The sequence below is a fragment of the Periplaneta americana genome, chromosome 10 (genome assembly GCF_040183065.1).
Source record: "Periplaneta americana isolate PAMFEO1 chromosome 10, P.americana_PAMFEO1_priV1, whole genome shotgun sequence".
Classification (NCBI taxonomy): Eukaryota; Metazoa; Arthropoda; class Insecta; order Blattodea; family Blattidae; genus Periplaneta; species Periplaneta americana.
Genome location: NC_091126.1, coordinates 94882865 through 94907729, shown reverse-complemented (window position 1 = coordinate 94907729; position 24865 = coordinate 94882865). Strand labels below are relative to the sequence as shown.

At 34.3% G+C, this 24865-nt stretch overlaps 1 protein-coding gene across 3 annotated transcripts in view; it reads left to right on the top strand.

Moving 5' to 3' along the window:
* The window catches only part of Tdg (Thymine DNA glycosylase), a 242197-nt gene that overhangs the window by 180486 nt on the left and 36846 nt on the right, over positions 1-24865 (top strand). For all 3 annotated transcript variants that reach the window (XM_069837946.1, XM_069837947.1, XM_069837948.1), the window contains 2 exons: positions 17895-18044; positions 20696-20838. In XM_069837946.1, coding sequence (XP_069694047.1) covers positions 17895-18044; positions 20696-20838 — 293 coding nt within the window. The remainder of the gene's footprint in view (positions 1-17894; positions 18045-20695; positions 20839-24865) is intronic.

Genomic DNA, 24865 nt, shown 5'->3' with positions numbered 1-24865 from the left:
TTCAAAACACTTCTTCTAATTCGAATTGCGTAATCACTCTTCCTGAATTGCTCACAAAGCAATATTTGGAGAAATCTTTCTTTTTTTCTTGTAAAAAAAACACTTATTTTATTGCAGCATCTTGTGACTCCTCTGTGGAGTCTGACTGAACATGTGAATGTTATTCTCCCTGCAGTAGATGATTGCTTCCAGTGCAGACCTAATATTGATCCTTGAGGAACTTCATTATTAATAGTTCCCCATGTCGAGGCAGATTTCATAGTTGTATTGATTTCGACTTTTTGTTTCCTATCTGTGAGATATGAGTGAAACCATATAAAACTGATTGTTCTGAATTTTATTGAATACCATTATCCTTACCATGGACACCTTGAAGCTAATTTTTTTTCTCAAGAAAAACCTTGCCCAGTTCAATACCTGCAAGCTGAGTTTTCCGATCAAATAGATGGTTTACTTTATTAAGCTCTACAAACTGGGTTGGCAAGGCTACACAAAGCTTTCATTGTGAGTCCAAAGTACTACATTTTATCTAGAAGGCTGCAATAGATTTTCCTGCTGTGGTCTTAAGGTACATTTGAATTGACTCAAGGTGATTACACCAGTGTCACCTTTTAACCTTTTTGTTAATGTTGAATCATTAATGCCATACAATTGAACAGTTTTCCCTTTTAACATTCCATCTCCAAGTTTTTCTTTGACTTCAACAAGCATTTCTGGGGTGATTAGTTTATACTCAGTCTTCTTGTAATTTCTGTAATTAAACATTAAACAAATTGACCATGGAACCATGGAAAACCTCCAGTCATGTTGGCCAGTCCTGGAAAATCTAACTCTCCTGAATGCAAGTCTCAGACATCAAGACATCATCACTAAGTTACTTAGTTTTACTAATCCATGTCTCCAGCTTAAAAGTATATCGTTGTCTTTGTCATCGTCATCATCACCATCATTGTCATCCTGTCGAGCAATAGACGTAGTGGTCTGTTACGGTGTCCCATCATCTTCAGAATAGTCCAACCACAGATCTTAAAATATAATAAAACGAAAAAGTAATAATTTCGAAATTTATGTAGAAACTTCCTGTCAGTTTTCTTTTGCCAAGACAGTGACACAAAATGGTTTCGTACAGGCTAACCATTAATGGCACGACAGACATCAAATCAGTATTCAATCTCTGTCCATGTGTTTGAAAGCATCATAGTTGTCACAATCTCAGTAGTTGTACAAATGTGATGGTATAGGTTAGATAAGGAAGATCATGTGTTTGATACACTGAAGTCTTGATGAAACTCCATAGTTGCTTCGTACAGAATTTTTTTTTGACTTTTAACTACAAAATTACATTTTTCTTACGCATTTATCTCAACAATTGTTACAAATCACGTCACTCTTGTAAATTTTTTAACCCATGATCACTCATGCTATGAGATTCAATCCAACATTTTTTTTACTTTTTGTTATAATTTCTTTGTTTTTAATTTTGAATTGTTGTCCTTTTAAAAATTCCAAGGTAGATTATTTGGCCTTGCTGGGGTGTGTTTGTCGAGTAGATGCGATGTTTGGGAAGGGAGAAAGGAGTGTGGGAAGCAAGGGCGATGCGGCGTGTTAGCACAGTCTAGTATATATACAGTCAGGAATCTTGAGTTGTTGAGGGTACTAGGAATAATGGACTGTGCCGATACGATTTCACATTGTCTGTGATGAGGCAATAGTAGCGATCCTAGTGGTTAGCAACTATCTATGGATGCATATTCCCTACGTATTGAGCTTCGTGGCTGTATATACTAGACTGTGATGTTAGTTCCTGTCTCACAGTGCAAGTGGTCAGGTGTGTCTACTGTGAGGAGAAGTCTAACTGCGCAAGTGATCACATGTATGATATTACAAGACAAGACGAGTATGAATTTAATGTTATGGTTTAATTTAATTGAGTCTCTTTGTTATTCTGGACATCATGAGTCAAACGAAAATAATTAGTTGGTTAGAAGAGAATCGGACGATGATCAGCACTCTATACCAGCTTCAGTTTCTGACTCAGATGAAGATATTGAATACAGTGAACATGATATGACTTTAGAACAGTCAGTTGAAAGTGATACTGAAATGTCTAATGAGAATATTGGAGCTAGAAGGCCAAGAACAGTAAATGCTATTTATAATGGCAATAGTTACATTAAGCCTATGTTTTGTTTATTAGGTGGCGATGTTTTATAAATAACAATTTTGAGTGCAAAGTTATGATACTTGTATATTTGAATATTCAATAAAATATAGAATATTAATAATACCACACCATTAAAATGAAAAAAAAAAATTAATACATTATGAATTTTATGATTTATAAAACATTATCAGATGTTAGGTACCACCTAACAACGTGAGTTACACAACAAAACGCAGTAATCGCGGGTTAAGACTATACATTAGGACGCATAATTAAACTGTAAATAATCAAGTTCCTAAAGTTGTATGATTTGTAACAATTTTTGTGATTAGTGCGTAAGAATGATATAATTTTTAGTTAAAAATTGAAAAACAAAACCAATTAACAACACATTTTTAGCTTCAGAACACTAGCCAGTTAAAGAAATGATACTTCAGAATAGTTCATTCCCTATTTGTAATATTCTTTTACCCTTAAAACTAAAGAAAAATATATTTTACTAACAGCTTCAAATTAGTGTAACTCTGAAAATATTGAGATGAGGACACATGTTTATATGAAATTTTTTGCTCTGAATGTTTTCGGAAGTAAGCTCTGTAAGTGGCGGTAAATCCTCGTGAATTACCCTGTATATTCTTATAGACAACATAGTTTGTTAAAACTTATTTTATATATTATTGATTTATTAATTTATTATTGTTTAAAGATTTTATTATATTTTTTTTATTCAATCTGATAGCCTGTACACCTTCTAGATGCACTAAACAGGTGACAGGGCATCATGCAGTTTAATAATTTCCATAGTGCATACTGTAAATTAGGCCATTGCATGAGTATATGGACAAAATTATTTTTTTTAATTTCCGAGATGCACCCCTTCTATGTTGTTTCACTTGATAAAATATGAGTGTATACCAAGTTTTAGGTAATTTGGTCATGTCTTGACCCCCGCCCAACATATCTGACTAACATGACATTCTTTTCTTATAGTAAAATAATGAGAAAATATAATATTAAATGGTTCTCTTTTAATGCAGTTCACTATACAATACTATAAATCCAAATGTATAGTAATTAACAAATTTTGTAATTAAATCTTGCCCTCAGCTAAATAATATTCACATCAAATGACTATATTTACTGAATTTAAGATTTGTTAGAAGCTGCAGTTAACATCTTTAATGTCTCTCTTTTTATAGTTGGGAATTTGTTTGCGATGATATTCAACCACTTGCAATAAGTATTGTTTTTGAGTTTCGTCATTGGTAACACTAGTTGAGAAGTCTTGAATCACTTTCACGGCCCATTCAGATCATTCACCACTTTGACATGCCATACGTATGCCTCAGCTTCTTGATAATTGGGATCAAGATGCCTTTGGCTAACGGATTTTCTAAGTCATTGGACCTCAACACCAATGCTGTGAAACAAGAACCACGATTTAGAGCCAATAAGAGATGAGAGTTTCGTACTGTGGTTCAGGATTGGAAATGTTGGAATGCCCTTGTCAAATTCGTTTGGTCTCAGAAATCGAAATAATGCCCGAGCAATTTGCTGCTGTTCCGAATCAGTAACTCTGTTTGAAAATAGGGAGGACACTGCACACTCTTTGGTTAAATATCACAAGTGTCTTTCCATGGCTTGTATGGTTGCATTAGCAACTTGAGGATCGTGCTTGCAGTTTTGATGAAGTCATGCCACAGCTTCAGATCATTGTAGACTGCATCGGAACCATTGGATGAAGAGAGCCATTTTTCAACATAGAATAGGCCTAGTGCATTGAATTTGTATAGTGCTTCTAATTTATTGATCATGCTCTTGTTATATCCTGCTTGAGCACTGAAAGCAAACATCTTTGCTGGATACAAAATGGACGGCATCCATTGAGCATTGTGAGCTGCTCCAGGTTTTAGCCAGTGTATTCCTCATTCAGGTGTTTCTCCCAGAATTAACATCAGCTCAGCACACTCCCGATAATCAGCAGAAAGTATTCTCTTCAGTGATTGAATTGTATTTTTCATTATGAGTTTGTGACCTGTCCTTGATTTGTATGGTCTTAAAATCTTCTTCTGTGTTGATAGTTTCCAAATAGAGTCCCTGAATTGAATGAAATTGTCATTTTCAGGACCTGATGTTTCACCAAACAATATCTTGTGAACTGAACACAAGATTGTCTCAAAAACGTTATGTCAACAAGCAAACATAAACAATTTTTGTACAGTAATTTTTCGAGCTGTACACATACTCTGATTTTCCATCCTGAGTTTGAATCTGTAGTGTCAAAAACGAGGGATCTCACGTTATCAGAGAGCTCCATTCATTTCTAAGACCAAGTCAGTCTTTTTATATTTTCTCTTTTACTGAGTTTTTGTTTCGAATGTCCAGCTCTCATAGGCATCGTAGGAATACAAGACAGTTCCCAAAATTCTTATATCTTCAAAATAACATATACCAATTTAATAACATCATTTCTCTTATCTTTCTACATTGGTCCACGATTAAGAAAAACAAAGAAACGAAGCACATCCACATTGGAAGGCAGTTGAGATTCTTCTTTTGGTGTCAAATTTTGTAGTAAATTCCCTATGAGCCACGTTTTTTTGGACCTTTTCCATCATCTTTTCTAAGTACTGGGCGGTTTGGTGTGGACAAAAGGGGACAAATCATTCCTTCAGGTGACTGCTTTTCCATATTTTGATTCATTGTTAGTTACAACTTGTAAAGAAGAAAGGCACTCAGTTTTTACTTTATAGCAAAAGTTATTATTGAGGTGGGCGGGTGTCAAAATATGACCTAAACACCTGAAAATTTGTACACAAGTATGTTTCAATAATTGTAATAACATGGTGGGGGTGCACTTAGGAAATTTAAGAAAAAATTTTTTTGCAATGCCCTACTGTAAATGCATCGATTGAAGACAGTTTTTAGTCTATGTTACCCTTCATATCACTGGGACGACTGGTCATCCATGATGCTTCGGTTAGGTGTTTTACTATCAGTGGAGTTAAGACCTGTGGCAGCCAGCCTGCAGAGTGAGCGAATGATCGTACATATTATAACTCTCAGTTGATCGTTCTTAACCCTTAAATTGGCAAAACTTCATTTCTCACACTAGTTTATTAAACTGTGTCGGGCTGTAAAGAAAACAACTATCGCAATGTCCATATTTTATATGTTGTACAATATTACAGTATTGTGTAATTTTGGTTATTTAATTTACCTACCAATTTTTTCTGTTGTTCTATTAAAATTATAGCATATATTAACCTGTTTTATCCTATAGGATACTTTGTGAATTTAAGGGTTAATGAAATGCAAAGCTCTACTGCCTGCATGGCTTCATTAGAGAACATTTCCAACATGCCATCAATTCATTATTTCATATGAACATGCTTGTTTAAGAAAGCATTTGTTCAAGAAGTTACGTGCAGATAGACAAGTTCGTGATGGATTAATGGTAAGCAATAGCTATATAAAAATTATGGGATTGCCTTTTATTGTACAATTCATTATTCCTTATAGTGTTATCACAATTGAACAAACCCGCATAATTTATATATTGAATTGTTCACGTACTTACTGTCCCACAAACTGAGTTTTACCACTTACTAGAGTAACCAACTATGAATAGGTAGGACGTAGGTCTCATCACAAAATTACGTAAAAGATACCCAGTAATTTTCTTGACATCTCTGGTTTTCACTCAGACTATACTGAGAGAGGTACCAGTGGTTCTTTTTCTGAGAATAAAGTAGGTAAACTTGTATCCTTACTACTCACCTCCTTTTACTCTGGAAGTTAATAAAGCATAGATGTTTTACATATACTTCACCTATGTGTCTTCATGTTCTTCATATAGAACATTCTTATTTTTATGGTTAGTCTCCAAAAAAAGTCATCTTCCTGGTCTAATGGTGACCATGATTGTCATTAAATAAGAGATTCGCGAGTTCAAACCCAGCCAAGAACGATAGATTTTAAGTAGTGTTGTGGAATTTAATCGATTAATCGATCAATTTCTGTTGTAAGATTAATCGATCAAAAATATTTAATTGAATAATCGAGTCAATTAAAATTAATTGGTTGTAGTTGATATTAATTATTTTGTTAATACAAACTCACACTCACACTAAATATTCCGACAATATTTCTCTCTTGGAAATTCCTTACTTAAAAGCAAAAAAGTACTATTTTGCAATTCATTTTGATTAATTTTCAGAAAAGTCTATGATATATAATACGAAATATTTATTTTCAGTCAATGACTTTACTTTCTATATATGTGAGGTGCGAGTCCTTACATTACATTATTTTAATATTGTATGAACGTTTTCATCGGTTTCATACCAACATCATCAGATACAACATTTTATACAGCAATATCATCTCTAAAAGTACATATGTCTCTACAACCAAAATACAATATATAGTAATGAGCATACAACATGATACACCCTACTGTCAATTGATTAAAAAGCACACGTGTGATTACAATACATGTACATATATAAAATTGCAGGTCTTCACTGATAAAAGTCGACCTGGTTGGCGAGTTGGTATAGCACTGGCCTTCTATGCCCAAGGTTGCGGGTTCGATCCCAGGCCAGGTCGATGGCATTTAAGTGTGCTTAAATGCGACAGGCTCATGTCAATAGATTTACTGGCATGTAAAAGAACTCCTGCGGGTCAAAATTTTGGCACATCCGGCGACACTGATATAACCTCTGCAGTTGCGAGCATCATTAAATAAAACATAACATTTAACATTGATAAAATAATAAAATAAAAACTATATACTATATTATGTGAAGAGATGCATTACAGTCTTTGATCTATACTAGCTGATTTGTTTGTGCCCATGTTCTTGTTTTCACTACTACATGCCTTTTCACCGTCCAAAGATGTATATACGTCATAATGTATAAATTAAGGTTATGCCTTGAGACCTAATTATTCAAAGTTGTTGTGGATGTATTTGTAACATAATGTATTCATACGCGCACAATCCACAACCTCCATAAACCACGCTGTGCGCAGTCTTCACACAGTCTTCACATAGCCTCTGCACAACCAACCTCGAACGAATACACACTCTCGTATGCAAGTAAGTTTCACATATTTGCTTTCTCAAACTGACTTTTCCTCAGATAACATAGTTCAAAAGCTTGATTTTACGTATTCACTACAATTATAAACACTTTTTGTTATTCATTCAATAATACACGTAATTTATCCACCATTGTAACTTAGTTAATTACCCAATCGAACAGTACGGAATTGTTCTTGTCATTTATTATTCATCTTAACTTAAATCACATAGATACAAAACCCCTGATACATTTATTTGTCTTATCAATGTATTAATATTAATTATTTCACATTTCATCTTATTCCAGCTAAATCTGAATGCTGACATTCACCTTACTATAACATTCCACAACAACTACAGTATTTGGACATCATCCGTAAATTAACCATGTAAGTTTCCATCTACGCAACACATCATATAAAATTTAATTAATTCTATAAAATCTTTAATAACTCTTCATTTAAAGTTAAGTCGTTAACTTAATAATAATAATAATAATAATAATAATAATAATAATAATAATATATACAGGGTGATTCAAAAGCCGCGCGACATAGGACATCTCCGTTATTAGTGTAAGTACAAAAAATAGTTTCAAATAAATGTTTTAGATATTGGTACGTGTAGTTCATGTGCAAAATTTTAAGAAAATCGTAAGAGCCATTTTTGAGAAAATTGCAACAAACATCCTCGCGTTTCAAGTAAAGTACCAGTTTGGTTAGGAAAAATGCATCCAAAACTGAGATGTCACATCTCTGGAGCGTACGAAACTTAAATTAGAAATGTGGTTTAGGTCGCGCGCCGTAATTAATAAATTGTGTTTTTTATGTAGACAGATGAGTAAGTGCTAGTTTCACCAGTGAACCGGGTAGTAACAGATCATGTACACAATTCATGAGAGGGTGGAAATGGTTCTCATCCATGCGGGAGGCCTGAGTCTACGGGAAGCAGCAGAAGAATATCACAGACGGCATCCAGATCAACTTACCCCACATCATGGAAGCATTGGTCATTTAATGGAACAATTCAAGACAGCAGGCAGTATCCAAGACAAAAAAATGTTCAGGGTGGCCTCGTACAGCAACAGGGGATGCAAACGCAGCTAGTGTACTAGCTAAGCTGGTAGTCAGTCCATCACGGTCAACCAGGGAAGAGGTGCAAGAATGTGGCACCAGTCAAGCGTCTGTGTCCAGGTTACTATCCGTCAATCATTTCCATTCCTATTGTATGCACTTTGTGCAGGAACTGCATAGGTATGACACAGATATGCAGGTGCAATTCTGTGAGTCATTTCTTGAACGACGAACGCACCAGCCAAACCTTGAAGCTGATATTTGTTGGAGCGATGAGGCCTGTTTCCATTTGAACGGAACAGTGAATCGACATAACGCTGTGTACGGGACAGCCGAGAACCCCCACATAGCTGTAGAGGCTCATAATCAGTTTGACTCAAGATTAAATGTGTGGTGTGACATACACGGGGATGTTTCATCGGTCCCATGGTTCTGAACAACAAGCTTACTGCTCCACTGTATAGATAGCATCTCGAGGCTGCCCTACTTGGATGATCTGCCCCTAGAAAGAAGACGTGGGTTTTTATTTCGGCAGGATGGAACACCACCGCATTTCAGATTGACAGTTCGCGAATTGCTGAATGAAGTTATCCCTGGGCGTTGAATCGGTTGCAGGGATCCAGTGGAATGGCCGCCTAAGTCGCCCGATTTAACGCCACTTGACTTTTTTATCTGGGGACATCTCAAGTGTGTAGTTTACAGCAACAAGCCCCAAAAACTGGATGAACTGCAGGAAATATCAGGAGAGAATGTGCACAAATAACACCTGCAGTGTTACTTAATGTGCGGAGCAGTTACCTCAACCATGTATGGATGTGCCGTCAACAAAATGGACACCGATTTGAACACTTAGGCCTACTCCATTAGTGTGCCTGTGGAACAGTTACACAGGTCGTGAAAGTTCAAGTGCTAAAATGTTTCAGTTTGCCATTGTGATTCTCAACTTACTCACTTGTCTACACAAAAAACACAATTTATTAATTACGGCGCGCGACCTAAATCACATTACTAATTTAAGTTTCGTACCCTCCAGAGATGTGACACCTCAGTTTTGGATGTGTTTTCCGTAACCAAACTGGTACTTTTCTTGAAACGCGAACATGTTTGTTGCAATTTTCTCAAAAATGGCTCTTACGATTTTCTTAAAATTTTGCACATGAACTACACGTACCAATATCTAAAACATTTATTTTAAACTATTTTTTGTACTTACTCTAATAACGGAGATGTCCTATGTCGCGCGACTTTTGAATCACCCTGTATATAATACACTTAAATTGATCCAATTCAATGTCATATCTTCTTAATGGGATTTAGTCACAATGTCATGATTTTCATCTTTAACAAACACGTATTTGACAATGAATTTTGATTCTAGTTTATTTAATTTAATTACCTAACTTTATTACTTCTATCTTAGATTGAAGAGTATCAAGCATATGCTGCCAATCAACATCAAAAGACAACCTAATATTGAAACATATCATCTGTTACAAATGACATCCACAACAACTTTGAATAATTAGGTCTCAAGGCATACCTTAATTTATACATTATGACATATATACATCTTTGGACGGTGAAAAGGCATGTAGTAGTGAAAACAAGAACATGGGCACAAACAAATCAGCTAGTATAGATCAAATACTGTAATGCCTCTCTTCACATAATATAGTATATAGTTTTTATTTTATTATTTTATAAGTGAAGACCTGCAATTTTATATATGTACATGTATTGTAATCACATGTGTGCTTTTTAATCAATTGACAGTAGGGTGTAGTCACACAAGAAAAGAGATATATTGATGTCCTAAATTATGTTGTTTTTATCATGTTGTATGCCAGGCATGCACATTGTGCAGTCGCGCACATTGTGCATAGTCTCTGTGCGATGTGCACTTTCTATTCCCCTACCTGGAGGGAGTGAATCGCCTTGGAGGGGAACGCAACAGGGCTATACAGACCTCCAACAGCATATCAGCTTTTGTTTCAGTAACTCAGTTTCAGTATGTGTACTGATTTGGCTGTCTGTGAATGAGTTATGATAAATAAAGTGAGGAGTTCACAGATAACGAAGAAGGGAAATTATGAATCCAGCCAACAATAATTATTTTAAAATGAAAGGTTTTGATCAGCCCATGTTGAGGTAATAGTGTTGTGGCAGTTTAGATCAGATTAGTAAAGTTAATCAATACTCTCACGGCAAAACGAACTTGACATTGGCATTCTTTTAGAGTCTGTACTAACACAGCCATCAAAGATTAGATGACTTACGACTTTCATTTCATAAGCTGGTAAGTGATGAGAATATTGTGAGGAATACATTAAGGCTCTTGAGATTGTAAGGAGCAAAGAAAGCAACTATTTGCAAGGCGGAAAAATTTTCTGGAAAAATATATAATGGCAAATTTTTTGTCTCACGTCACTATATTATGCTAATATATTTACATTAATAAATCCTTAAACCTGACATAAATAGAATATCATCGCTTCACAGCTTGTGAACTACACTTTTAATTTCTTTCAGTAACGCTTCCAACTTGTCGATACTTGCTCTCAACATTTTCTAAATTAACTATATGTGAATTTAAATTCTAAGCTTAATTTATATCATTTATTAATATTAATGTTAATTTATATTGTCATATAGCAAGGAAATTATTTCAGTGTAAAAACTTCACAATGTCCTACTGCATGTAATTAATTGGGAGTATATTTTATTTAACATTTGTGTACCAATGGGCCCAATAAATAATAATGTTTGACGAACAATGAAAGAATAGGGTCTGTTATTTAAAATAATTAGTACCTACTACGTAAAATGAAATACTGTGTTCGTTTTTTGTTGTTTCGAAATTACTGCAATATTCTTTTTCTTCAAATACTATATAAAAATCATTTTAATAAATGATGCTTTACAAACCATACTTTGTCAAGTATAACTGAGTAAGCCTAAAGTTTTTTGTATTGCAATTGTCAAATATAGACACTGATAATAACCGTGTTTTTTTCCTTCTGTTAAGTGTGTTTATAATGTCCAAATGCCTATTTAATCCAACCCTAGAAGCGCAGAATAGATTATTGTACACCCCTCTAGCTAAGAACTGGTAAGAGCAAGTCTTGAATGATGCAGTCCACACAGACTGGCAATCCGCTCACAAAACTGCACATTCAGAGTCTGATTTCTGACATGCCTGTTGTATGCTCATTAATATATATTGTGTTTTGGTTGTAGAGACATATGTACTTTTAGAGATGATATTGCTGTATAAAATGTTGTATCTGATGATGTTGGTATGAAACCGATGAAAACGTTCATACAATATTAAAATCATGTAATGTAAGGACTCACATCTCACATATATAGAAAGTAAAGTCATTGACTGAAAATAAATATTTCGTATTATAAAAAAAGTACTGTTATTTTCTAACTGTAAACCAGGTAGTGTAGGGAAAATCTTTGCACAAACACTTCAGAAAGAGATGGAGATATGAGGACATTGACCTAGTCTATCTCTATTGAAAGTTGGAACATAATGCGAAACCTTATTAAGTTTTATGGTTTTCCAAGAAAACTTCCACTTGTTGTCAGCTCATCTTCCTAGCATATGAAATACATACTTTTCTGGGATTCGTCTCCCTCATTCCTTATAAAATAGCCATGTCTACACTGTGTGCAAGTGAGAGCATAACTATCTTCTTCTTTCTCTAAAATCTGGTAATTCAGATTACAATAGGGGCCAGTCTTCTGTTTCGACTGCTGTACTTTTGCAGGTGCTTGCAATTTCTGTACTAGGTTTGTATATGACGGTTGTCTGTTTAGTTTGATAAATAAAAATAAATCCGTTTCCTGTGGTCTGTGAAAAGTGTAAACTCTATATGTCATATGGGAATTTGAGAGGTAAACTCGATGAAACGTTTGGATTTAAATTGAAGGATCGTGTAGAAGTCCTTGACAGAAAAAAAGTTTTTTCGTGTTTAGTGAAGCAGGAAACATTGTTACTAAACATAAAGTGGCACTTAATTCAGAGCATATGAATGCACTCACATGTTTAAAATCATGGATGAAGCAGTATTAACTAGGTAAGTCTTCATACTTTTTGTTATTTATGTTTGTCTCAAAAATTCCCGGAGAAATTGACACAATAAATTATAAGCCTCATAATAAATATGTTAGTAAGTAATTAAAATAGTTGTTTTGTAATATAATGATACAATATATACAGATATACAACATTTAATACTTATGCTTATCACCGAACACAAGTTAAAGTTAACAATAATTGTGTATTGCAGTATATTAAAACATTGTTTCAACTCGAATGAAACTCGTTTAATCGATTAAATTCAAATAGTTGATTGATTAAATATTTTGATCGATCGGCAGCACTAATTGTAAGAGTGATAAAAATCTATAGTGTGGCTTCCTTCAGAAGGAAAGTAAAGCAGAGATGTTATAGAATTATAACATGTAAAAGAACACTGTCTCTTAATGAGAAGATTCCAGGTAAAATTTACCGATCACTTCTCGACCATGTCAAAATTTGGAGGTAGCACAGTGGACCCATACCAATTCCCTAAGCAAGCATGGATTTTTCTCCCACCCTCCACCTGCATTCCATATCATACCTTACCCATAAAAATTTTTCATTTCACTTGTATTTTACTTTGTATGTGTGAATGTTATGTTGTTTAATAGTGAACAAGCAAAACTGAATACTTTTTTGTCATTAATAGCAATGGCAGTTATGGAAAACTAATTTGGTTGGTTCCAGCTCATGTAGAAGCACAGGTTTATGATTCAGTATTTTTTGCTGGTGTATTATTGAAGCTTGATGGTTATGGACTGTTGCATATTTTTGGCAAACTTAAATACCTTAACTACTCTTGCACTTTCAGTTACCGGTATTTATTCTGTAAAGCTAGGTCCTAACAGGAGAGTAAAATGTCTGACACTAGATCTCAGACAACTAGTTTCCATGTTAAGACGGCCAGTAGAGCAGTGTCACTATATCAGCAACTTGCTCTACTGGCCATCTTAACACGAAAACTAGGTGTCTGCGATCTAGTGTCAGACATTTTTCTCTCTCATTAAGACCCAGCTTAAGAGAAAGTATAATGTCCATGTTTTAAAATTGTAAATGTAATCAGAAGTTACAGAGCAATATTTTTAAACCTTAAGTTTAATTGATTTTTCTATCCTCAGAACTTTTAATAAGTATAATGATAAATGAAGGAATATCATGAATTTGTTAATGTATATCGTGTTTTACTATGAAAAAGTAATTATTGTGTAATTACATTAAATAACTGTGTGGCAGTGCCCTTATATCACAATGTATAATTACAGAGTGTTGGAGAGATTTATTTTCAGATATTAATGAGATTTCCTCATTCCGTTTGAAAGAAGTACAAATATATATTTTAAAGTAACTGAAAAATTGTTATATTACGTTATTTAAAATTAACCAAATTTATGTAAAAGTGTAAATACAGTTATTTATTTTACAATGATATTGAGAAATTATTTTTACGTTGTTTTCACACTGCTCATTGTGTGAAAGAAGAGAACTATAAAAATTCATTTGAACATGGTTTCCATTTTCGTTTGCTCCTTTCTAGGGAATCGTCATTCTTAACCAAAGAATATAAAAGTTCAAAATGTTGAGTAGACTTCTGCCCACCTGCTAGGATCAATTACTGGTTAATAGTATTAACTAATAACCTGAATTGGGATCTAGCGGATTCATCACAAATTACAGGTCACATGGGGAATTCGTCACACATTATATATTTTTCACACAATTTGTCAACTCCTACACTGTCGTCGTTATGCAATTTGTCGTATATTACGTTTCCACAATCAAAATCATTTTAACACTATAAGGACCGAGACTTTCAAAGTACGTAGTATGACCAGTATGATCGTTTTGACCTGCACGATTTATCGTCAATTTTTCTCTTATTAGAAACTTTTATTTGAAATATCTTACTACAGGTTTAGTGACTGTGATTAAAGAGTTGAGAGTTAATTTCAGAACATAATTTTAGACCGGCATACATTCTTCTAAGAAAAAATTATGTTATGTTTGGATGAAGAAATTTTTTTTGTTAACTGTGTATAACTACTAACATATTAGTTCTACCATTTCTCAGTTGTAATTAACATCATGTGTAATGAATTATTCATGTTCACTCAATTTTACGTTAAATATTTTGGAAATATATATTTTGTGTTTTCTGGACATATCTATCGTCTATTAGTTATTATAATCACATCTTGCACACACATACATGATTCTTTCAGAACACTGGCCACACAAAAATTTGTTACACTTTGCGCAGACATGTGGTGTGCTATTTCTGCTATGACACCCTCCAATCTGACAGGTCTTCCTCCCTGGTTTCCTGGACTGCTGAGATATAAAATCTTGCGAGATATAATTAGGATCACCAGTCTCATTCTCATCTTCGTCACAAACACTATCTCGGTATTCTCTCTCCGAATATATTACTGACAATGTTTCTAAATAATGCAGAATTTTTCATTGCTCATAATCTTTCATGCCAGAAGTTCTTCATTGCTCAAACCCTTTCATGCTATGTTTGCCAAGGAACTACAGTAAGTGGCGAATAGGAATCTTGAGATAGACTAATGAAATACTTCACACAGTTGTCAAAAGAATTGCCGCTGTTATCCAAAAAATATTGACGTATTGTAATATCACAAGAAAGTGGTTATAAACTTCCTATTGTCGTTCATATGGTTTGAGTATCAACCCAGTGTATGTAAAGAAAATATTTTTGTGGTGTTCGGGTAAACGGAGGTGCCTTTTTTTGTGCAGATGGAATTTTGTTCCCCAGATCCCAGATGAACACATAAGTTAAATGATGCAAGTGAGTGTGCAGAAATCAAAGGAATACTAGCAGTTGATGTGTTTTATTTGTGTAGAAAATTATTTGCAATAAGAGTTCGAAGTTTAATTTTCATTTATCTCCAAACTCATTATCTCCCTTTACCCAAACAACACAGATTTTTTGTTATATAAAAGACTTACCACATACTTTCAATAAACTTGCCACATGGCGACAATACATTGAGTTCATTGTTAGACGGCACAAGACGGTCATAAAACAGCAATATTTGTAGTTTGCTGGTGCATGAAAATAAGAGAATGCAGACCAGTCAAAATGACCAGTACTGGTCCTCCTAGGTAGCTGAAATTTTTACGCCCATAAATAATAATGTTTGGGACTTGAAATTTTCAGGGAATATAAAGAGAGTAAATTCAATAAAAGTCTCGAAAAACGAATCTGATGAACCAATACACAGAGGAGATAAAAATAAATCAAATATAAAAATGGGTCAAAGTGACTGGTTGGTCCTTCTAGTGTTAAGTATTTGTCATTCTGCAATATCACATACTATACCGTTTATTCGTCATTCTGCAATTCGTGACACTACTGTTTTATATTGGACATGATAATTGTAACTAATTACCCTAATTTTTGCGCAATTGATAGGTAGTGATTACGTCATTTATTAATACTGTATATTGTTTTGATAACGTTCGTTAATTAAGACATTGTTTTTCATATTTTCAACACTTTATTTCTTCAGAATTTCTAGTTTGACAGTTCAATTTTTTCTCTTCGAACATTTTACACGGTGATCTAGAATTAGATTTACAGAAACAAAACGCAGCACAGAGAAAATTCATTCACCAAGATTTTATGTTTAATAAACACCAAACACATACGTACCAAAAAGAAAAACGGAATTGTCTGGCATTGCGAATTCTGCCAGGAATAACAATATCCCATCAGTGGCAAGAAATCATAAAGAAACCCTCTGATCATTTAGACCATGCTGTAGACAGAGGCAGAATCCAGACTAGAGAATGCATACAAAACAAGAAAAATGCTGCTTGAACTTCAAGGAAGCCAACATCCTCTATCATGAAGCGAATCATGCAAAGTGTGCCCTAGCGAATGTAATATCTTACTCCTTAATGCACAAACAATAAAAATAACACTTCGCTTTGTATGAAGAGAAAATTTGTCTTAAGAACCTAGTGGTATTGAAGATCTCTAGTATATTGATAAATAAATAGACAAAAGCTCTAGAGGGCAAAAGATAGCTGGTCCATTTCGATGTACAAACTGAGGAGAAAATAGCAATATTCTGTAAAGATCGTCACTTAAAATCTGTTCTGAGAGCTGAGGTGTGGATAATGGGTGGAACCTTTAAATTGGTCCTCAGAATGTTTTACAGCTTTATGCCATTCACATTAAAATTCATGGACAGTGGTATCCTGTAATTCTGGTGTTTATGGCTAGAAAATCAAAACGTTTTTATGATAAACTGTTCAGTATTTTGAAGGAAGAAGTAAATGATAGCTTAAATCGGGAGTTGAAACCTAAATTTTTGTCCATGGACTGCGATCAGAGCACCATTTCCTGATGCTAGATTAGCAGAATATCTTTTTCACCTGGGCAGACTTTCTGGCGATGATTGCAATCAGAGAAGCTCTTTGAGAAATACAGAAGAGAAGAGAAAATAATATTGAAATGAGAGAAAAGTTCCATTATCTCATTTATTTTGCGTTTGTTCCAGAAGATGGTGAAACTGCATTTGATATACTAAAGAAAACCGTGAAAGACCAGAAGACAGGAACAAATGTTTTCTTCATATGTCTGGAATTGTTTTACACATACTTTGGAAAATATTCCAAACACAATAAATACCTGCGAAGCTTGGCAAGGAAGAATTAATGCTTTAATAGGGAAACATCACAAACTCTATCTCATGTGCTAGAGGAACTGTAGTGTGGGGTGGCAGGAATAGTTCAGACAATTAAGAAACTTGGATCTGGCTTCTCCCCTCAGAAAAGAACAAACAGTACTTAAATTTAGACTCAAGAATTTGGAGAATAGTTTAGAATTGTGAGAACAAGGAAGAAGGAAAACATACTTCAATGCCTATGATCAATGAGCACAATATGTCTGGAAATTTATTATAAATCAAAAGAAACATGTAACTTATTACACTACAGTTGTTCTTCTGATTTGTAAGAACATGACTCTGACAAGTTAACTTCAAGTGACTACAAAATATGGTGCGACGAATTTGCAACTGGTTGACCAGGTGGAGGTGGCAGGTGTACTGTGACTGTTATAGAAAAGACCTGTGACTAATTCCACTAACCCCCCTGAATTAAATATAAAAGAACACATTACTTTGTATGAAACATTTCTGTTCATGCATACAGCTATGAGAATTGTAGCAGTGGTAACGGGAACTTTGTGACAAGGATTTTTCTAGGGTACGTAGAAATACGCGAATTATTGCTTGTTCTGATATTGAGTTGATTCAAGCATGCTAGCATGTATTATTGTAAAATGTTTTCATATGTTTTGATTAGCATTTCATCATCCTAGAAAATTATTGTACTATTTTTAATAGTTTAAAATTTATGTTGTAATTTCTTTGTTCTTTTAACAGCAATATTCTGTTCATAGCATTTATTTCTTTTAACCTGTTTCTATTTTGATTGTTTTCGCAGGGAAGTGTCTATATCTGTCAGGTCTAACTCCAGAGCCAATGACTGCTGATGACGACTATAAACTGCTACAAGTTGGTATAGGTTTCACAAATATGGTAGCAAGAGCCACGAAAGGTAGTGCTGACCTTACAAGAAAAGAGATTAAAGAAGGTATTTCTTTTTAATTTCACTGCAGTAAAACTAATTAAAAACATGACCACATGATTTTTACTTCGCAAGAAATCTGTTTCAACCCAGTTCATGAATAAAGTACTACTATGATGTTAAATTTTTCATTGGGTTTCAGTTTTTATGTGACTTGATTTCTGACTACAGATTATGATTGTTTCCTTACAGAGGAAATAAAATTTAATAAATATATATCTGTGTAGTATTTATTAAACTTAACCCGACGTTTATTAGGTTGACATGCTTTTTGTAAATAGTGCTTGTTACGAAAATTGATAAATTCTTTTGAAACAATATTAATGTCGTAGTAAATTAATTAGAAATCCATCACTAGTAAGTAACTTTAAATGGCTTGCAAAAATAGCGTTTATTAAATTTCATGTCAAAGTGGGGATATATTTACTTCAATTACTGTATATTAATTATTTCATGACTTGAGCGAAAAGGAAACTTAAGATAGTCAAGAAATTGTAATGTCATACATTACGAAAAATTTTACTGGTACTGAATGTTTTAATATCAAGTTATTTGGGCTGTGTTTAGGATTACAGTAAGGGTGATTACTGATTATTATCAGAGATATGGTCCCTTCCTACAAGGGTCAATATGAAAAAAGGACTCATGTTTGATAATTTCCAGGTTAAAAAAATGTCCATTGTTCAATAGGTCCCACAGTTATATGTTCCTGGCCTACAAGGTCCAACATAATAAAATGACCTGCGTTTCATAAGGACCACTTTCATAAAATGTCCTTTTCGGAGAAGTCATTATTCAATTACGTCAGGTTTTTAAATGTCATACATGTTACCTCTTATTGTCCTTCATATGTTACTCAGAACCTACCTCACTCGTACCTCTCTGACTTTTGGATGATGCAAATGGTTTTCTGTACCATCTTTTATGACTAAGATTTCCCAAATCTGAATTAGTCATACATCTCGCATTACAGTTCTTCCGATCAAAACATCTCCCAATATTTTCTTTCACCTTCTGTTCTGTTGTCTTGGTGGTAATGGTGTAGATTATTGTGGTGTAATAACATTGATTTATTTGACTAGAAATAATTTGAGCTATTCTGACATTCTACATTTGAATTTGACATTTCACATTTCAGTGCTATGGCAACGATAAACGATTATTATTGAAAACATTATTACATGCAATGTAATTAAGTGTGTGGGACATTTGGTTGAAAGACTTTTTAATAGTTTGACCAATTTTATGTGGGACATTAAATGTGGGACTATTTGACCTGTGGACATTTCAGTTATGTGGGACATTTTTGTTGTGGTCCTTTTCATTATGTTGACCCTATTATGTGTGGGACATTAAATTTTAAACTATTTGGTGTTTGGGTCCTTCTTGATTGGACATTGTTTTTTTTTAAGTTGGTTATTTAACGACGCTGTATCAACTACAAGGTTATTTAGCATCGATGAGATTGGTGATAGCGAGATGGTATTTGGCGAGATGAGGCCAAGGATTCGCCATAGATTACCTGGCATTCACCTTACTGTTGGGGAAAACCTCGGAAAAAACCCAACCAGGTAATCAGTCCAAGCAGGGATCGAACTCATGTCCGAGCGCAACTTCAGACTGGCAGCCAAGCACCTTAACCGCACCTTAACCAGCTGAGCCACGCCGGTGGCGGACATGTTAGTGGGGATATTTTTTGATGAACTTTTTCTCTTGGAAGCGTAAGAATTTACCAAATTCCGTGGTTTTTTGTGCTTTTGGGACAGCGATGTTAGAGAAATGTAAAACAATGTAATTTATATTCATTAAGATCTCGCTAAAGTTCTCCTGTCCCAATTGCACATGAAATTATGGTTAATGAGGAATATTCAGAACTGTGGAAGTGATTTCTGCTATTAGGAAGATGTTAAAGGAAAGAAATTTCGTCATATTTCAAATAAGAAAACTTCTGAAGATGAAGTGTTTCAGTGTGAAGTACTGTAGTATATGTTGAACTATGAGGTTTACGGTCTTTCAAAATTTTGGTTGAAAGATCTCTTAAAAGTACCATAGAAAAAATTACTATAAATTTTTTGTGACAACTGAATGGTTTAAAGAATGTGAAATATCTCACGTCTTTTAAAATTCGTTTCTTTCATTAACACTATTTTTTTTTCCTACCACTTTGAGTGTCCTATATGACGAACAAAGGAAGCTTTTTGATAAAGAGATAGCCCAATTAAATGAAACTCAAATGAGATTGCTGAAATTCTGCAATGTTGGGTACTATTGTTGGATGTTCGAGAGGGAGGGGATATGGGATTCAAATAGAAAACATTTGAAACATATGTAAAAACTTCAGATATGTGTGTTTCGTGACATTTATCCAGTAAGTCATTTTTATGCATGAAGTAAAATTTAAATTACTTTGTTGAGGTATTTTTATTATAAATATAATACTGTAATAGATTCTACAGCTTTGAATTTTTATAGACATTGACATTTTTAAGTACCTTTCAGACAAGGTTCATCAGAGAACTGTTATTTTATTTTCCGAATCAGATCTTATATTTTCATGGGAATCAGCTAATTTTACTTTAGAAATATCAGTATTTCTCTCCCCTCTCGTATAGTTAAAAACTTTTGTCTCATGCTTACATATTTATTCAATTTTACAGGTAGTCAAATTTTGTTGGAGAAATTGCAGAAGTATAAACCAAAAATAGCAGTATTTAATGGAAAACTTATCTTCGAAGTATTTTCTGGGAAGAAAGATTTCAGTTTCGGAAGGCAGCCTGACTTTGTAGATGGTACAAATACAGTAAGTTTAATTTTGTACCATTAATGATTTATAATCTGTCATTCATTTTAAGATATTGTAAATTTTTATGGTTTTTCTATGCTTAAATGAAGGTAAATTTAGTATAAATGTTGCACCAGAGAAGAAACTGTCTCCCAGATCTATTTCCATCTTAAAGGAAAGTATGATAATTTGTTGAATTCACGTTTATTAAAATACATATCATTTAGTCATGTGAGAGATGGAAAGGCTGGTTTGTTGTATACATTATTTTGATTGTTATATTGGACTTTAAGTCGCAGGCTGGGTGCTTGACCAGTGTGTCCAGTGACATGGAATACAAGAAAAAATATTATTATAAAACTGAGGCACGTTAATGTAGGTAGATAGATTCCTTTGAGTCAGAAATTATTGTCAAAGCATACATGGTAGTTTATTGAATGAGATCAATACACACAATATTCCTGTTTTCGAACAGTCTCCACATTAAAAACAGATAGTTCATATTAAGGGTCAAATAGTGGCAAATATGTGTGCTGCGCAAGTGACCTTGGTCGTGACATGTCCTGTACAAAGTCCTGGGTTCCAACATAACTTGATTCAGTTGAATTTGAAGTTTGCTGTGGTGTACACGTATTTTGTGAGAAGATGACGTATACTATTGAAGAACGAATTTATCTAGTGTAGTGTTACGTAAAGAAAAAGAATTATAGCAAATGCATTCGTAGATTTGAGCACAAATTTCTCAATTCCTACAGTCTTGCATTTCGAAGTTATTGAAAAAGTGGCGTACAACAGGTTCAGTTTGTGACAAGCCTAGGGAGCATAAACAACATGTTTTAACTGCATAAAAACTTGAAGATATAAAAGTGCGATTGGAATTAAGCCCAAAGAAATCTCTTTATCGCCTAGCTCAAGAAACAAACATATACTGTGGTTCAGCTCACAGAGCAACCAAGCTAATTAAATTCCGACCATATAAAGTAAGGATTGTGCAAGAAATCAAGCAAACAGATTTTGCACCTAGATAACGGTTCTGCACTTGGTTTCTGAAAATGTTTACAATGGACATCTTGATTCACAGTTAATGTTTATGACTGATGAGGCATGGTTTTATCTCAGTGGTCATGTCAGTTCTCGATATGTGCGATATTGGAGTGATGAAAAGCAGCATATTGTACAACAAGTCCTGTTGCACAGGACAGGGTTTGTTGTGCAGTTAGTGTGAAACAAATAATCGGACCAATATTTTGTAACACAACTGTGAATACAGACGTGTATGTGAATAGAATACTGCCTCCATTTTTCAACCAGCTTACACACGAAAAACAATACAGTTATTTTCAACAGGACAAAGCTATCCTACATATTGCTGGACATTCAATGGACACCATAAAGGAAGTTTTTGAAGACCGGATAATAATCAGAGGTTTGTGTCCCCCATCTCAATTACTGTGATTTTTTTCTTTGGGGAAACTTAAAGCGTAAAGTGTATAAAAATAATCCCCATACTTTAGAACAACTGAAGGACAATATATGACAGGAAGTGACAAAAATTACTCAAGCTGAACTGCAGGATGTGTCATATAATTTAAGAGATGTAGTATATTCAGCAGTATCTGAAGTAATTTGTAAGTACGCAATATTTTGCATTTGAAATCTAGTAGCAGCATTGGCACACAGCATGTGGCCAGTGACGCTATTGTCACACAGTGACTGTGTGCTGCACTGCCACTAGGCTCAGCATTCCTCATAAAATGAACTATCTATATAGGAGACTGTACTTTCTGATGAAAACAAGTCTAAAGTCACGTATTTTTAGATTCCAGAAAGCATATTGATAGACTCAGAAGAATACCATTTGAAGAAACAGAAACGATAGAAGCCATAGTATTTATGCAGTGCATAGACCTTAGTTTATTATTTCACATGTCCTCAGATATTTTTCAAAAGTGTTTCTGAAATTAATGTTTTTTTTTTCTTTTTCTTTTTTTGCTTGGCTCTGTTCTTGCAATATTGAAAAATCAAAAGTGTCTCTCCAAAAGGTTTTAGGCATCAAATCATGCTCAGTGGCGTACATTAACAACGGCCGTATGCTCCCAAAGGGAGTAACAGAACATGCAATAGAATAGAATACTTTCTCTCCTCCCTTCTTCCTTTCTATCCTCTCTTCTTCCCTATCTCTCGAATTTATAACCTCTGACTAGGATTTTTTGAAGACTTTTCAGGACTCCAGTTTGTCCCGATTTTTGCCAAGATGTCATGATTTATCCCGATTTAGATTTTTCTATAATCATAGTAATGTTTTTAAGGGATGTGAACTGTAAAGTTGGCAATATGATCAGTTGCCATGACTGGTGTATGTAGTAGAGCAATTCCACGAAAATGTCATACTGAGGTGAATTTCTTGAAATTGATGTGGGAGTATTTTTGTTGAAAAAATATGTTTCTTTATACTTTAAATCGCCTATTTCGTAAGATAATGTTTAAAATACTCTTTCTTTTAGTCTATAACTTGCTGCAGATCATGTCATATTGCAAACGCTTAAAAAAACACGTATAGATACTTATGCTTCGTGTCACAATTTGGACACTTAAATTTGTTTTATTTCGAGCCATCTTTTTTGTATACTATATTTTGGTCTTTCCTTGAAGTAAATATGTAATTAGTTGAAGTATCCTAAGATCCTAAATAACTTAAAATCATTATAATTATTTGTACTGTAAGTTACGGTCAGTCCGTCACAAGAAACATAGAAAAACTCTTCTACACAGCACAATAATTGACAGATTAAAATTTCCTTTGGTATTCTGCGTTATTACTACATGATCAATAAAAAAGTATTAGAACATTTTCTTCTAAAGTGATTTCGTTTTCCGCAGCGGCATTGTGAGTGACTGACATGTCGCGCTCTCAGCTGTTATGTTGTTCATTCTCACAGTGTGCTTAGTTACTTGGAAGGCCTTGGTGAAGTTATACGTGAACTGGTGATAAGTGTGCAGTAATTATACCTGAAAAAAGCAAAATGAGATTCAGGCAGCTCATTGGAGCAATAAGCAGGTCTCAATATTTACTGCTGTTGCCTGGTTTAAACAGGAAAGTGACAGGGAAGTTCAGAAGAAATCCTCTGCATTAGTGTCAGATTATGTAGCACATGACAAATAGGCTATGCAGTGAATGTTTGTTTACGAAAAGTGTTTTCGGAAATTTTGGCGATTCTTCCGAACATTGAGGTGGTAAAAATATTTTCAGATAAAGCAGCGAGTCATTTTAAACAGAAGTAAACATTGAGCAATGTGACATTGCTTGCTCGCATATTTGGATTTAACATAGAATGGAACTTCTTTCAGTCACGTCATGGCAAAGGGGCCGTGGATGTGATTGGAGGCCAAGTAAAAAGGATGGCATGGATACCTGCGAAATCGGGGAAGAAGATACAAAGCGCTACAGAATTTTGTAACTTTGTGAGCAATAAAAACATCCAAATTATTGTTAAGGAGGTAGCACAGATTGAAATAGACGAAGGAAAAAAGTATCTCGAAAAACGATTTGAACATCTTGCACCTATTCCGGCATCTCATGGAGTTCATTACGTGAAAGTTTTAGATCCCTATGTTGTAGAATATGTACAACTGTCTTGTGAACAATCAGAGCGAAAGGTCCACAGGTTCCGTGTGTGAAAAGAAACTAAAGTTTGTTCAGATAACAAGTGACATATTGACAGTGTTCCTGCAGTACATACTTGTTAGACAAAATAAGTGAGTCAACGAGTGCCGTGGAGTGCTTCTACGTGTTTAATTCCAATGGTTCAAATTCAATCTAAAAGTAGAACTCAACATTCTAATCTATTATTATGAACGTAATATATAACAGCCATAGGCATGGGCAATATAAACTCTGATCTGCGTCACCTTATCATAATCGATAAGGAGGTCAGTGCCAGATGATTAGGAATGCGCTTGAATACCGTAACATACTGTCTCACGCTGGGGAGTTGATGCCATATAGAGTGATAAGCTCTGTCAAGGTTGCTGTGACACTCTTATA